General features: G+C 40.5%; 1 protein-coding gene across 1 annotated transcript; it reads right to left on the reverse strand.

Annotated features, from left to right (window-relative positions):
- Window positions 1-1,202: 1,202 nt before the first annotated feature.
- Window positions 1,203-6,343, reverse strand: MRPL15 (mitochondrial ribosomal protein L15). The gene is made up of 5 exons (XM_067712331.1): window positions 6,183-6,343; window positions 5,204-5,358; window positions 4,458-4,623; window positions 2,166-2,289; window positions 1,203-1,711 (listed from the first exon to the last, which is right to left on the reverse strand). Exons 1-5 carry the CDS (start codon window positions 6,288-6,290, stop codon window positions 1,374-1,376), a joined length of 891 nt encoding a protein of 296 aa, XP_067568432.1. The 5' UTR covers window positions 6,291-6,343; the 3' UTR covers window positions 1,203-1,373.
- Window positions 6,344-15,817: the final 9,474 nt, after the last annotated feature.

Below are 15,817 nucleotides of genomic sequence, written 5' to 3' on the forward strand. Positions count from 1 at the left end.
TCTTCTTTGCTACCATCTCTCTTCTTCTATATACAATATTCAAATAAAACTTTTTAGATACCTAGCATAGGAAATGTAAGATGGCTTTATGGCCAAAATGTTTAGAAAAAGAGGCACAGAAAAAAGTAGATGATTTCTGGTGCTTTATCATCACTCTCCCTCAAAAACACCTGTCACTTGTGTCTCTGAAAAATAAAAACATGTTTTTAAATTGTTGCCCATCCTCTGAAATTCATAGGTGACTATCCGAGAAGATGGGGCTAGTAGTGATTCTTATAAGTTCTGGGTACTAAGAAATGGTTTAATAACAAGCCAAACTAAATAATCCTGGATAAAAACTGAAATACACTCTTCGTACTTAAATTACTTTATAAACGGAATCTTAGCTCAGCTATATTTGAGGTAGATAAGGTAACAAAATAATGCACTGTTTAGGTTTTTAAATTTTTTTATTTTCATAAAATAAACAAGCAGGAATCATTTTATTTCTACTGTTGAAGAATTATCATGAATTATTCAAGATTTAATTGCATCAGGATAAATTAAGCTTTCACGTGCTTAGATACAACAGACTTACTGACTGCTGAACCTTTTAAATTAACTGAGTTTAACTTTCACATGACCAGTTGTTTTTATGGCTTATATAATCATTGACCATTTTCTCAAAAACATTTAAAATGACTGAAAAACAAAGGTTTCCAAAGTCTATAAGTAAAATCATATCAATTAGAATTAGAACATTTACCTTCTTCAAGGAAAAAAATGATACTGGCTTGATCATTTCTGTCTACTCTGAGTTGAGAAAATGAATTCCCTTGGAGTTCTGGTCTCAATTTTGCTAGCAAATATTGAACTGCTTAGAAGCTACTCACCAGTCTTAAACCTTCAACTCACACCCCACATCTTAATCATCCCAAGCTGAAGGCTTGCTGCCTTGACACTGGGCAGCAGCGCTTCCTCGCGGCTACCGAGTAAGAGGCTCACCAGTTCATTAGCAGCCCTCTGACCTTGACCAAGCAGCCAACAAAGCAATCCCATCCCACTTGCACGTCCACTCTGATTTGCAACAGTAAGACAAGACCTGGATGGAAAGATGATGGAAGACTCAACCGGAAATTGACTAAGAGTTACACTCTTCCTTGGGCAGAGAACCAGGGAGCTCAGAACGGAGACAGAAGCACACAGATCCACCAGATCCTCTATGCAGTCCTTGCTTACTGTATTTTTATTTTAATTTAGATAAGAAAGAGAGAGATGATTACACAGAAAACACCAACATCTGCAGAATTACAAATTAAGCAAATGCAACGGGAAACACACGTGTTTCGGTCCCTTTCTGGTGCTCTTTTACCATCTGCTCTCTTGGAAGGAACTCAGGAGCTGTAGTACTTGAGGAGATTCTCATCCGTAGGTTTGAGGATTTTCTTATCTGCCATATTCACTACCCACCCAGGAGCAAGACCAAAGAAAATCTGCCTTGGATCTTTTCGAGTGCTGAGCATTTGGAAGAGTTCGTCTTTCGTGATATCAGGTAAGATATAACCATACTTCTTGGCGAGCTCCAGTCTCGCTTCAGGAAATTCAGCAGGATCCGCCAAGTAACCACGATTCCTTGCATCAGTGTAATAGGTTACCAGTGCCTCAGGGGGGAGCATTCGCTTGGGAATGGGTTGTCCACGGAGAAAGAATGGAATAGGTTTGCACAGTATTTCTAAAAAAAATGTTTAAATAGAAAGAGAGAGATGCAAATACTGCCTATATACACAATGACTTTCTCTTAATAATGGTATTCTTTTAATTATTAATTTTTAAATATTTCCAAGAGGAAAACTTAATTCCCAAAACTTTTTTTTTTATTAAACAGGTTTGTCTTAAGTAAGCAAATGGAAACACTTGACTTTCAAAAGTCTGCATCTTGAAAGTCAAAGTTACTCCTGCATCACCAACAGCGAGTGAATTTCTAAACGTGGGAAATAGCATATTGAAGCCCCATGTTTCAAAAAACAAAACCTTTTTATGACACACTGGCTGAGGTGTATGAGAAGGCGGAGCGCCACCAGCCACACCAGTAGTAGAAACCCCTCAAACAGGAAGCCAAGGGAGCTGCAGAGCAAGTCAAACCCTCGTGTGGCAGTCAGCACGCGACCCCGAGGCAACAAGCTTACCCAGGCTCCGAGGGTCGTAGAAGGCCGTCGTGACGACACCCCCGTTCTTCTCGATCGCAGCGATGGCCAGCTCTGAAGCCAGCTGTACTTCAATATTAACTTTTGCCTTAAAGGTGTCAGCACCCTGTCACCCGTCAAAACAAGGTCTGTGAGGAGACGGCTTGGCTACAAGTGAATTAATTACATGAGCTTCCCGTCTACACTGTGTTTTCTCCTCTAAAGGGCCTGCAACGTGACAGCTATTCCTACTTTAAATACCTCTGCTTTGAGGTCCTATCAAACACCAAATTCTTCCACGTTTTTTAGGCCAACTTGTTTTACCAATTTTCATTCCCTATGAGCAGGGATGACTAGAATTCCATTTTATGCATTTGGCGGGCACCACCATAAATACACATTCCCATTACTTCAGTAACAGCAGATTGTTTAATCCTCAAGACAACTCTAGACCAACAGAATCACTGCCACACCAATGTCATAGACGGCAACACATAGACGGAAACGCAGAGAGGTTAAGCAACTTGCCCAAGATCACAAAGCCAGGGGGAGTCTAGTCCCAGCGCCTTCGTTCCTAACCACATTATGCCATGTGACACAGATAAAAACTTACCTTCCTGACCCTAAGTAAGCAAGAGGCCAAGAGCTGGTTAAAGAGGGGGGCAAGAGGGCTCGAGCCAGCAAAAGAACAAAGTATCTGAGCTTGGGAGGGGCCACTCTAGGGAAAGGGGCAGAGACAACAACAAAAATAAAAATAGTACTCAACTTTTTAAAGTCCCGTCTGGGCACTTTCATTAGGATGTGCTATATTTTACTCTAATTGCAGAACAGATTCTGACAAAATAAAAAGATGGTGGCCCTACCATTCTTTTTGCAGTAATCAAAATTTTTTTTGCTATTCTGGTACGGCCGAAACAAGCTGGCTCCCAATTTCAAAATATTCCATCAATTCTAAGACACATTTTCTCACATTTTTCCCATCTATGATACTGGTAGGCATTTTTACAGTCAATGGCACTCTTGACTCAATGAAACAAAGTCTTGCCATATTATTTGAGATTTCTAATTACTGTTCCACAGATTGCTTAACCATTTCCCCATCCTTGGGCATTGGGGTTAGTTCCAGCATTTTCAGTGTTATAAGAAGAATATTTAGCATTTCATTATATCAATTAGGTTTCTTTTGTTTTTCCTTAGGACTTCTGTTCCCAAATTGGTAATGTTGTGCTGAAAGAGCAAAAGAGTCTTATTACTACAAATCTGAAATCCAGAAAAGGGCAAGCAGTTTACAGAGCTGTAAATAATGTATAACTGTACTTATTCAACCAATGTCCTGGTGTAGATTTCAGAATGATTTTTGCTAGTTTAATAGACACATGCCTGAAAGCTGTTGGGATGTGCATTAATGTCTGGTGAGGTCATGGGTTTTTCCATATGTTAATCTACAGTTGTGTTCCCTTATTCGCCTCAAGTAGAATACTGAGGTTTAATGGTGTATTTGGTATTGTCTCTTCAAATCATTTTATTTGGAAAACTTTTATCCACAAGTGTACTTTTTCAAAGGAATCTAAAAGGTTTTCCCATAAACAATGCTCCCCTCTAGTGGACACTAAGTTACTTACACAGCAATATCGTATTACTGACATACAAGAAACAGGTAGTTGATTAACAATCTACAAGTTCATTTGCTTATGAAACTCCTGGCCAACTTCTACAAATAGAAAACCGCTTCCCTACAATTAGAACTGAATTTGATTCATTTCTGTCTTCCATAAATACTGAGTGACTATCACAAGCCAATATTTCCAATGTTGTAAATACAGCAATGTATCAAAGTACCTGCTCTCAAAGAACTGACATCACAATGAGGAAAAACAATGAAAAATAAATACATTACTTGGTAATAAGTGTCAAGTGTTCATACACTCAAAGAAAAATCCTTTGGGCAGAATAAGGCAGACGGTCGGGTATGAGGGTATGAATGTTCCTTTATAAAGAATGTCAAAAACATCTTCCTACTAGGATGACATTTGAACAGAGAACCAAACAGAGTGAGGGAGAAGTACGAATGGGTACACAGGAGAAGAACATCCCAGGACCAGGGAACAGAGCCGCCCCTGCCTCCCGCCACCAACAGCATGCAGCTTTCTAAAACCACGAGTATAACACGATCGCCACTACATAATGTTTATGACAACTCAAAAGGGATAAAAATAAAGCAGGCAGGGTGTCGATTATATGCAAATCAGAAATAGCCATCTATGTAACTCCAAAAACAATCTAATTCAGACTTACCTCCTCTACCAGCTGAACACCATAATCCCTTTTAGATGGCTGGATGGTCACGCCTCTCCCATTGACAAGTTGGGTTAAATCAATAGGTTGTGTAGGATCAACTCGACCCAAATCGATAAGATACTGCAGCCTGTTGAGACTCAAAGGCTGATACTGGCGTCTGAAGCTACACAAGAAAGTAACAGTAGTTGGAAAACTCAGCCAGACTTACCTTCCAGCAAGATCTCCAGATCAACTCAGAGCTTTGTCCTGGGTTTTCCTCCATCAGTTTATATGGTTTAACAAAATAAAACCCCTGAGTATGGCATAAACATGTAATATCCCTTGATTTGGGGGCAATGAAACAAAACCAGTAAGTACTTACTTTGTTTCACCAACAATTATTTGCCTAGGCATCTACTTCACTCATTTAGACAAATAAATAAATATTTAACCCACTATGTAAATTATACATTAATGGAACTCAAAGTAATGGTGATTACCATTTATTGGGTGACGAAAATGAGTCAGATTTTATATATGTAATCGCCCTAAACCTCGCGAGCAGACACCATTATCTCCATTTTGCAAGTCAGTGCAATGTCTGGCTTTTTCCCCAATTCAGGCTAAACTTCATTACCAAAAATGGTTCAGAGAAACAGCAATGAAAGTTTGCCTCAAAGTGGATTTAAATTTCTACCAACCTAGTTTTAGGTAACTCTCAGTGAGAATTAGGTATTTTACACTAAGAAGAAAAGCAAACTTACCTATGTCCTTCATTAAACCCGTATTTTGGGATTCGAAGGTAAAATGGAGTCTGGCCTCCCTCAAAGCCCAGCCGGGGCCGGGTTCCTCTCTGTCGTTCTCCCTTGTGGCCTCTGCCACATTTCCTACCTCTTCTCTGACCTCTTGGTCGTCTTCCCTGTAAGGAAAGAAAAATGTTTTATGATCTACAGATGCACTTTTAAAAATTGCATTTCACCTTTGCACTGTATCTTTTGGTTACGCCCTTCATTCATCCAACCAAGCACGACTAGCCAAGCCCACTACGTGCCAGGCACCATCCTAGCTGCTCTAAAGTCCAAACACTCCACATGAGCAACTCTGCCTCCGAAGATGTAGCTAATTCTTGCAACCAAACTCCAAGTTGTGTTTCAAAGGGAAAGTTCCAAGAATGAGATGAAAAAAAGGAGACTGTGACAGGTTGGAACTGAAAAAAATTGTAGAATTAAAAACATCCACAACAAGCAAAGTTTGCATGATACGCAAGCGCATTTATTTTGGAATTAATTGTCAATATGCCATTGTTACCCATATATAGCGTTTTATTTAAATACCAACTTATAAGGAAAATATTTTTCTTACTTTACATCCTGTCACTTCAGGAAAGCAACAAATTGATTTTTAAAGTGACAGTATGTCCATGACAGCTTTTCTAGCTATATTCAATGATTTGCAAAAGAGACATCAAATGTAATAAATCTTTCCCATGAAAATAAGGTATGATGGAAAAGCACTCCATGTTAAACCCAATTTTAAATGAGACAATCATTTGTACTTCCTGCGACCTCGCTCCCCCGCCCTAATTAACGTAATTAAGCCTCTAAACCTGAACCTTACAGAGAACTGGGACCACGTGGGCAGGTTTTCCCGCGTCACCTAAGCAGAGGGGCTCAGGGGCCCCTGGTTCCCCCAGCGCCTCTGCACCCGCGACCCCGAGGGCCCCCGCGCCGCCCGCAGCCTTACCGGTTTCCTGGAGCCCGGGTTCGGCCTCAGGTTAGCCAGGCTCACACGAGGAAGGGCCCGCAGCAGGTCCAAGGCCTGGGGCCCTCCGCCCCGCACCGGGCCGGCCATAACGGCGCGCCCGCCAAACCGCAAGGACGCCGGGCCGCCAGAGCTACGTAATTTCCGGCACTGCTTTACGGCCGAGGCCCCGCCCCTGTCGTGCTGCAGGCGCGCCGCGCCGCCAGCCGCGGGGCATGCCGGGAGCCGGGTGCATTCGCGGTGGCGGCAGGTGTGCGAGGGTGTAATCTTCGCGGTGCGCCGGCTTTATGTTTAGTTCGTTGGGGATGGGATCCTGTTTTGAGAGGTCGTGCCTTGACCTTGGCTCGGAATGTGCTGCGTTCTCTTCCGCCGCACAAAGCACGCGTTGAAAACGGTGTGTGCGTTAGAGGGCTTGGAGTCACTGGCCTGATGTGTCTCCCAGCCTGGTCCTTAGAGGCGCAGGGTCTTCTCCGAGCTCCACGTGGGGCCCAGAATAAGATACCCTGGGCGCTGAAGTACCGACTTGGAGCTGAGCCAATTATACGCCCTGTCCTCTGAAAAGAATTGCACAACGGAGAGTTGTGGGTTAATTGTTATTTGGGGCAAGATGAGGGCTATAGCATGGGAGATAGCCCCTCAGCTCCGAGGAACTGCTCCGGAGGTCAGTATATATGTGATTTACGTGAAGGGAGGTAGTGTCATCAAGCACACATGTTGGCAGAGGCTTGCTGCTGGTCACAGGAGCAGATGTCACCGGTAATCATTCTAGTGCCCTTCTAGATACAAGGAAATGCCAGAATTTGGGCTCATAAAATCTTCTGGAAATGCCTATCTGAAAACCTGTTCTGCCAGTTTTCCCAGAGCAAAGTGCGCCTTACTCCTGATCTCAGCCCTCAAGTCTTTTCAAGGGGTGTTGGAGGTCAGCGGCTGCAGTGGCTACCGACTTCATCCTTGTAGAGGCAGATGGCAAGTTCCGACTTTTAGCTGGCAACCTTGAGACTCGAAAATAATACTCAGGGTCGAGCTATTACAGTGTCTGGCTGGTACCAACCCGTGAATAGGACGCAAATTCTGCATCCTGTCCGAGTGCGTCTGTGTTGCTTTGACCAAGTCACAGACATGCTAACTTCACTTGCTGTTAATACTGAAGGAGCCACGCTGAGCGCTTGGCTGTGTGTCAGTCGCGTGCTGAGTCACCCTCATTCGATTCATCAACTGAACAACCCCTCGTGGGGTAGATGTTATTACCTTTCGGACTTGACAAGGGCGGTAGCTTGAACGACGTCTCATAGCAAGCAGCAGAGCCAGGATTCACACTTTGCCTCCTATTACATAAGTAGTATTTTTTATAATATAAAGTTGAATATCTGCAGCACAAAATACATAACAATATTTTCACTCAAAAGTATCGGCTTCCCTATTTTTGTCTTAAGTGAGTATAATATGGACCATGCTCTTTTCTTTTCCTTTCTTTTATTTTTCTTTTTATGTTTCACTGTCTTGCTGGGGGATTGTTCTGCTCATCCCTACTGGTGATCACAAATGGTGAAGGTGGAAATAAAATTTTGGAGGGCAACTACTTCTCTGTTTAAACATTTTTGAAGTTATTTTAAATCAAGTGTGAAAAACTACAGAGGGGACTTCCTGGTGGTCCAGTGGTTAGGACTCTGTGCTTTCACTGCTGGGGCCGAGTTCTATCCCTGGTCATGGAACTCAGATCCCACAAGCCCCGTGACCTGGCAAAAAACCCCACAAAAAACACAGAAAGAAAAAGTTGCATTCATTCCTTTATTTAAGCAATATTTATGAGCGAGACACTGAACTTGTTACTGAAAAATATACATGGATGAAGTCAAACAGGATCTTCTCCCAGATTGTTTGAAATCTAGTAGGGGAGATTTTCCAAGAATTATTATTATTATTATTATTTTGGCTGCACCACGCACTTGTGGGATCTTAGTTCCCCCACCAGGGAGCAAACCCGGGCCCTTGGCAATGAAAGCGTGGAGTCCTAACCACTGGACCACCAGGGAATTCCCCAAGAATGAGTATTTTTGAAAAGTTAAAAAAAAAATCAGGCCTCTTGTAGAACAAATAGCACTACAAGAGAAATACAAATATGTGAGTTCTATAAAACAATATGAAGATAAAAGTCCATACTATTTAGAAGTGTAGAAAGAAATATAGTGAAAAAAATAGAAGCTAGTCCCTGCCTTTAAGGGTTTTCAATTCAATATATTTCATCATCTTTCTGTTAGAAATTTCATACTTCTGGGAAGAAAATTGCAAAATATGTTGCAAAATGTGTCCTAATCTACAGAAAGATACATAGTTTCCCCCCATCTAGAAAATCATTGTTTTCACTAAGTAATGAGCTCTAGATGAGTGTTAGTTCCAATAATATTCTTTATCATCGAAAAAAATTTTATTGAATAAATGAGATACAGGAAATATAAAACAGTGTGCTGCCCTTCTGTGAAGTAGATGCTTTTTGTTGTATACGTTATGTAATGTAATTGGTGGACATCAGTTAATGATAGTGGAAGTAATAATTGTAGGCTACATATTTGTTTAGCCCATATGCAACATGTTGACCAAGCATATAAAACAGTCAAAATAATTTGATGAGTCTCATCTGTGTTGTAAGAATGTAAATTAAGGGTGTATGGTGAATAAGTCATCGATCTTTAAGCCTACAGAAGTTTTACATCATCATTATCATTGCAGGATAATATTTATTAAGCACCCACATGCTTGGGGTGTTGTCCTAGACCCTGTTTAAATCACATTAAGGAGACCTTGTAATAAGAAAACATCTCAGCAACTATTTAAGAGTCATCCTGACTCCAGCCCTGGTTAATAGTGACTACTGAGTCATTATATAAAAGAATGAAGTGAACCCTATAAAGATGCTATAATTTGAAGTCCATTGGGAAGGCCCTCCTTCTCATACACTCCCAAATAATCTTCCTCCACCTATCCCAGTGCTTTGACAGTTGTCAATATAGATTGATTCCTTTTAGCTAATTAATTAAAATAAAAATTTTCAAGGATGTAAGAATGGGAGTTGGGGATGAAAATAAAAGGGGATAAATTCATCACACAAGGTACTGTGTATGAACCATAATGATAATACACTATGACATGAAGAGTCACGTCAGGACTTCCCTGGTGGTGCAGTGGTTGAGAGTCCGCCTGCCAATGCAGGGGACATGGGTTCAAACCCTGGTCGGGGAAGATCCCACATGCCGCAGAGCAACTAAGCCCGCGCGCCACAACTATTGAGCCTGCGCTCTAGGGCCCCGCGAGCCACAACTACTGAAGGCCGTGCTCCACAACAAGAGAAGCCACTGCAGTTAGAAGCCCGCACACCGCAAGAAAGAGTAGCCCATGCTCTCTGCAACTGGAGAAAGCCTGCACGTAGCAACAAAGACCGAACTCAGCCAAAAATAAATAAATAAAACAATAATAAATTAAAAAAAGCTCAACTCAACTGTTTCTGAGATTAAAAAACAACAAGACAAAAGCATGCACATAAAAGTCTCCCATCTCATCTCCCTAAATGAGGTCACACATTAAATGATATTTTGGCAGGGATGGGAACAGGAGGAGGAAAGGAATTTCAGTGATTCAGTTATTACTGACGAGTCATTTTTAGAATGGGACCAAGAATAGGCTAATTTTGTGAAGATCAAAGTTGAGTAAAAAAAACTGGAGATGTGATTTTTCTTAGTGAAGGAAGGAAGGAAGTCAAGGGCGGGAAAGAAGTGAATGGCTTTGATACTGGGAAACAACAAATATTGAGAGAGAAGAGAGCATGAAAAGGGTTGAAAATAAACGTCACCTTCAAAAAAATTACCTAGTTTTATCAAAGGTTGTTCCTGACTCAAAGGTCTTCATTCACACCTAGATAATTTTTGTTTTGATTTTATCATAGTACATAATGCATTCATTTGTTATGAAAAAAATGCAGCTGTACAAAAGCGCCTACACTGAGAAGCAGGAGATCTTCATAGGCAATCACTTTTAACTTTCTGTTTTCATTTCTTCTGGTGATTGCCTCCATATTTACAAATTAAAATTTCCCTACACTAATTGTTTTTTATCAACTTTTGACATTGTATATTCATTCACTTGTTTTATGATAGCTGAAGATCTATATTAAACTACTTCCTTCTAGTATTTTCTCTCATGGTAAACTGTGTGATTTAAATAATATAAGAACTTTAAATAATATAAGAACTGCTTCTTGGATGTTCAAGTTTCAGAAGTATATATGAGCTCCTCCCTCTAAGATGAAGATACTGACACGCCTCCCCTGTCACTCCTTTGCCCCTTCTCATTTCCAACCTCTGTTAGCTGCCTATTTACTAACAATTTACTGACAATTTAATCCATTGTCATGGATTATCAATATACCTGTACACTTTCAATCATCATTTAGTGTAAATAAGAAGCTACGATTACTGTATTTGCTCTTTCTAGACCAGTTTTCAGTATTTCCCTCTTTTCTGGCCCCAGAGAACTGGCTTTCAGGTTGATAGACTTTCTTTAAATTCATGGCCATAAACCTCAAATTGGTCATCCTACCTCAGTGTTCTAGAAAACTTACTTTTTCACTCTCCATGATGACTATTTTGTATCTACTTTCCCTCTCTCTCTGTCAATGATTTTCCTTTATACTTTAGAAAAAGGAGTCATGAGATGGAGAATTTCTTCCACATCCCACCAGTAAATGTACAGTCCTTCCCTAGAGCAGCATTCATCCTCTATATCCTATTAAAGAGAAGGAAGTGGCTTTTCTCCTGCTAATGGTCAGTCTTTCCACCTGTGATCTGGACTCCTCCCACCTGCTTAAGAATTTTGTAGTTTTCATATCCCCTTTCTTTCCTACATTATCAATCTCTCCTTGTACTGCTAATCAGAATACAAAAAGGTAAAATGGTGGGGCTTCCCTGGTGGCGCAGTGGTTGAGAGTCCGCCAGCCGATGCAGGGGACATGGGTTCGTGCCCCGGTCCAGGAGGATCCCACATGCCGCGGAGCGGCTGGGCCCGTGAGCCATGGCCGCTGAGCCTGCGCGTCCGGAGCCTGTGCTCCGCAACAGGAGAGGCCGCAATAGTGAGAGGCCCGCGTATCGCAAAAAAAAAAAAGTAAAATGGTGCAGCCTCTTTGGAAAACAGTATGGAGTTTCCTCAAAAAAGTAAAAATAGGGGACTTCCCTGGCAGCCCAATGGTTAAGACTCTGCACTTCCACTGCAGCGGGCGTGGGTTCAATCCCTGGTGGGGGAACTAAGATCCTGTGTGCCACGCAGTGCAGACAAAAAAATTTTTTTTAATTAAAAAAATTTTTTTAAAGTAAAAATAGAGCTACGTTATCCGGCAAGCCCACTCCTGGGTATATATCCAAAAGAACTGAAATCAGGATCTCAAAGAGATATTTGCACTTCCATGTTTACTGCAGCATTATTCACAGTAGCTAAGACATGGAAACAACCCATGTGCATCGACAGACAAATGGATAAAGGAAATATGGGATAGACCTAAAATTAAATATTATTCCAATTTAAAATTTAAGGAAATTGTACCATTTGTGACAACATGGATAGACATGGAAGATGTTATGCTGAATGAAATGTCAGTCACAGAAGGACAAGTACTGCATGATTCCACCTATATCATGTATCAAATAGTCAAACTCATATAAGTAGAAAATAAATTGGTGATTGCTAGGGATTAGGAGTGGGGTAAATGGAGAGTTGTTGGTGACTGGGTGTAAAGTTCCAGGTATGCAGAGTGAATGCTATCTAGGGATCTATATGATCTAGGGATCTATAAGGTCTAGAGATCTATAACATTACAACATGGTGCCTATAGTTAGCAGTGTGGTGTGTGCTTAAAAACTTAAGAAGGTAAATCTTTTTAAAAAATATATATATATTTATTTATTTATTGGCTGTGTCAGGTCTTAGCTGCGGCATGCGGGATCTTCGATGGAGCATGCGGGATCTTTTGTTGTGGCATGCAGCCTCTCTAGTTGTGGCTCGTGGGCTCAGTAGTTGTGGCTCGCGGGCTTAGTTGCCTCGAGGCATGTGGGATCCTAGTTCCCCGACCAGGGATCAAACCCACATCCCCTGCATTGGAAGGCAGATTCTTAACCACTGGACCACCAGGGAAGTTCCAAGATGGTAAATTTTATGTTAAACGTTCTTATCACAAGAAACAAAGCAAGGGGACACAAGAAATCTTTAAGAGGTGATGGAATGTTTATTACCATGATTGTGGTGATGGTATCACAAGTATAAGCATATGTCCAAACTCATCAAAATGTACACATTAAATATGTACAATTTGTATATATTAATTGTACCTCAATAAAGCTAAAAAATAGAAATTATCTTCTAAAGTGAGTTCTTAGCAGCACTCAGAGCAGTTGGCCACCCCCACTTGAAATATTTTCCTTGTTTGATTTCTGGATAGCCCACATTTCTGGTTTCTTTCTTCCATCCTGGCTGACCTCTCTCACTTTTACTGTCTCCTCCTACACCATCTGACCTCTAAATATTGAAATTTATTGTTTCTATGCAGATGTTCTCCCAAGGTGATCTTAAATGGTTTATAAATTCTCAGATTTATACCCGCGTCCCAAATCAGAGCCAATCTGTATAGAGGGAAGACTGTGAAGACACAGGGAGAAGACAGTCACCTACAAGTCACGGAGAGAGGCCTCAGAGGAAACCAGCCCTGCCGACACCTCGATCTTAGACATCTCACCTCCAGAACTGTGCACAAATTAATTTGTCTGTTAATCCACCCAGTCTGTGGTCCTTTGTTATGGTAGCCCTAGCAAACTAATAGAGATTCTGGTACCAGGAATTAGGGCACTGCTCTAACAAACATCTAAAATTGTGGAAGTGACTTTAGAACTGGTTAATGGGTAGAGGCTGGGAGAGTTTTGAGGGGCATGTTAGAAAAAGGAAGGAAAAGAGAAGATTTGGAAATTTCTCAGCCTTTCTATATTGCAAAAAATGAGAAAGAGTATTCTGGAGGGAACATCAAGGGTGTGACTGGACAAACATTCACTACAGGGGCACAACAGTAAGTGTGAACTGAAAGATGGAAGAGTCAGAGAACTTAAATACAGATTGTTAGAGGTTACGCAATCTGAGGAACAGAGAAAAAGAATGAAGAAAACTGAGCAGGGCCTTACAGAATTGTGGGACACCATTAGGCATACCAGCATTTGTGTAATGGAAGTAACTGAAGGAAAGGAGGGAGGGGAGCAGAGAAATATCGACTATATAGTGGTTGAAAACTTCCCAAACACTATGAGAAACATTACGTATCCAAGAGCCTCAATAAACTCTTAGCATGACTGAAAGGAGGTCTACACCCAGACACATCATGGTCAAATGCTGAAAGCTGATGGTATATGTCCAAAGGAACTGAAAGCAGGAAGTCAAACAGATATTTGTATGCCAATGTTCATTGAAGCATTATTCACAAAAACCAAAAGGTGGAAACAACCCAAGTGTCCATCAACAGACGAATGGATAAACAAAAAGTAGTGTACACCTGCAAAGGTATTTTATTCAATCATAAAAGGGAATGGAGATATGATACATGCCACAACATGGAAGAACCTTGAAAACATTATGCTAAATGAAATAAGTGAGATACAAAAGGATAAATATTGTATGAATCCACTTACATAAAATATCTGGAATAAACAAATTCATAGAGACAGAAAGTAGATTAGACATTACAAAGGGTTAGGGAGAGGGTGGAATGGAGAGTGTTGCCTAACAGTTACAGAGTTTCTGTTTGGAGTGATGAAAAAGTTTTGGAAACAGTGGTGAAGTTTGCACAACATTTTAAATGCAATTAACGCTACTGAGTTATACACTTTAAAATGGCAAAAATGGCAAATTTTATGTTAAATACATTTCACTACAATTACAAAATTAATGATGTAATGTACCAAAAATCATTGAATTCTACACTTTAATGGATGAATTGTATGATTTGTAAATTATATCTCAATAAAGCTGTCAAAGTAAAAGGATGTAAAAAGATAAACAGCAACAATAAGAGAGCTGGAGCAGCTATGCTAATATCTGAAAAAATAGATTTTAAGATAAAAATTGTTAACAGGAAGCAAAAACTGACAGAATCTAAAGAAAACAATAGACAATTCAACAATAAGAGTTGGGGACTTGAATTCCCCTCATTCAAAAATTGACAGAATAAATAGGCAGAAGACTGATGAGGTTATAGAACACTTGAACAACATTAAAAACTAGCTGGACATAATAGACATCTATCAAACACTCTGCCCAACAACAGCAGAATACATATTCTTCTCAAATGCACATGGAACAGTCTCCAAAATAGACCATATGCTGTGACATAAAACCTGTCTCAATAGAACTGAAAATCTGAAGTCACACAAAGTATGTTTTCTGACCACAATGGAACTTGTGAAAGAAATTTGGGAAATACACAGATACATGGAAATTATTTTCAAGTATATAATTGCCTAAAAATCCACCAAAAAAAAAAAAAGCTACTAAAACTTAAGTGAGTATAGCAAGATTTCAGATACAAGGCCAGTATGCAAAAATTAAATTCCTGTATCTAGCAATAAATAATTAAATTGAAATCTGAAATACCATTTACAATTGCATAAGATATGGATTTTCTAGGCATAAATTTGACAAAAGGTATTCCGGCCTATACAATGAAAAGTAGAAAACATTACTAACAGAGGGCTTCCCTGGTGGCACAGAGGTTAAGAATCCGCCTGCCAATGAAGGGGATACGGGTTCAGGCCCTGGTCCGGGAAGATGCCACATGCCGTGAAGCAACTAAGCCCGTGCGCCACAACTACTGATCCTGAGTTCTAGAGCCCGCGAACCCCAACTACTGAAGCCCGCGCGCCTAGAGCCCGTGCTCTGCAACAAGAGAAGCCACCGCGATGAGAAGCCCACGAACCACAACGAAGAGTAGCCCCCGCTTGCCACAACTAGAGAAAGCCCACGCACAGCAACGAAGACCCAACGCAGCCATAAATAAATAAAAATTTATAAAAACAAAGAAACACTTTAAAAATAAATAAATAAAACATTACTGGTAGAAATCCAAGATTACCTAAAAATTCACACTAGTTCTTGGATCAGAAGACTCAGTTGTCAGACGTCCTCAAATTGGTCTGTAGCTTCATGAGAATCTCACTGAAAATCCCAATAGCCTTTTTATTTTGGAGAAATCAGCACCAACTTAACATTTTTGAGAGCCCACAAAATTATCAGCACTCAGATCCAGTATAAGAATGATTGGGGAAAAAATAAAAGAGAGTATGAATAAGACCCCCAAACTTCAAGCATTCTGGCTATCATATAATTAAAGTGGAGATTTTGTTGTTTTGTTTTTGTTTTTAAGATCTTTGTTCACTAGCTTCCCCTTCCCTTACACTGGACTCCCTAAGGATTGTTAAAAAACAAAACTCAACAGAATAAATAAAAAAATCTAATTGGCTTTATGCAACGATTCATGAATGGGGCAGCACCCCATCCAGCAAGTAGAGAGGAGCTCCGGGGAGCCGCACAAACAGAAGACT

Source organism: Pseudorca crassidens, chromosome 17 (genome assembly GCF_039906515.1).
Source record: "Pseudorca crassidens isolate mPseCra1 chromosome 17, mPseCra1.hap1, whole genome shotgun sequence".
NCBI classification, from domain to species: domain Eukaryota; kingdom Metazoa; phylum Chordata; class Mammalia; order Artiodactyla; family Delphinidae; genus Pseudorca; species Pseudorca crassidens.

Coding starts and splice junctions, on each gene's coding strand:
- MRPL15 (XM_067712331.1), bottom strand. CDS start 6,290: ATGGCCGGCCCGGTGCGGGGCGGAGGGCCCCAGGCCTTGGACCTGCTG. Junction 4,624..5,203: donor GGGTTTAATGAAGGACATAG/GTAAGTTTGCTT, acceptor TTTCTTGTGTAG/CTTCAGACGCCAGTATCAGC. Junction 1,712..2,165: donor CTACGACCCTCGGAGCCTGG/GTAAGCTTGTTG, acceptor CATTTTTTTTAG/AAATACTGTGCAAACCTATT.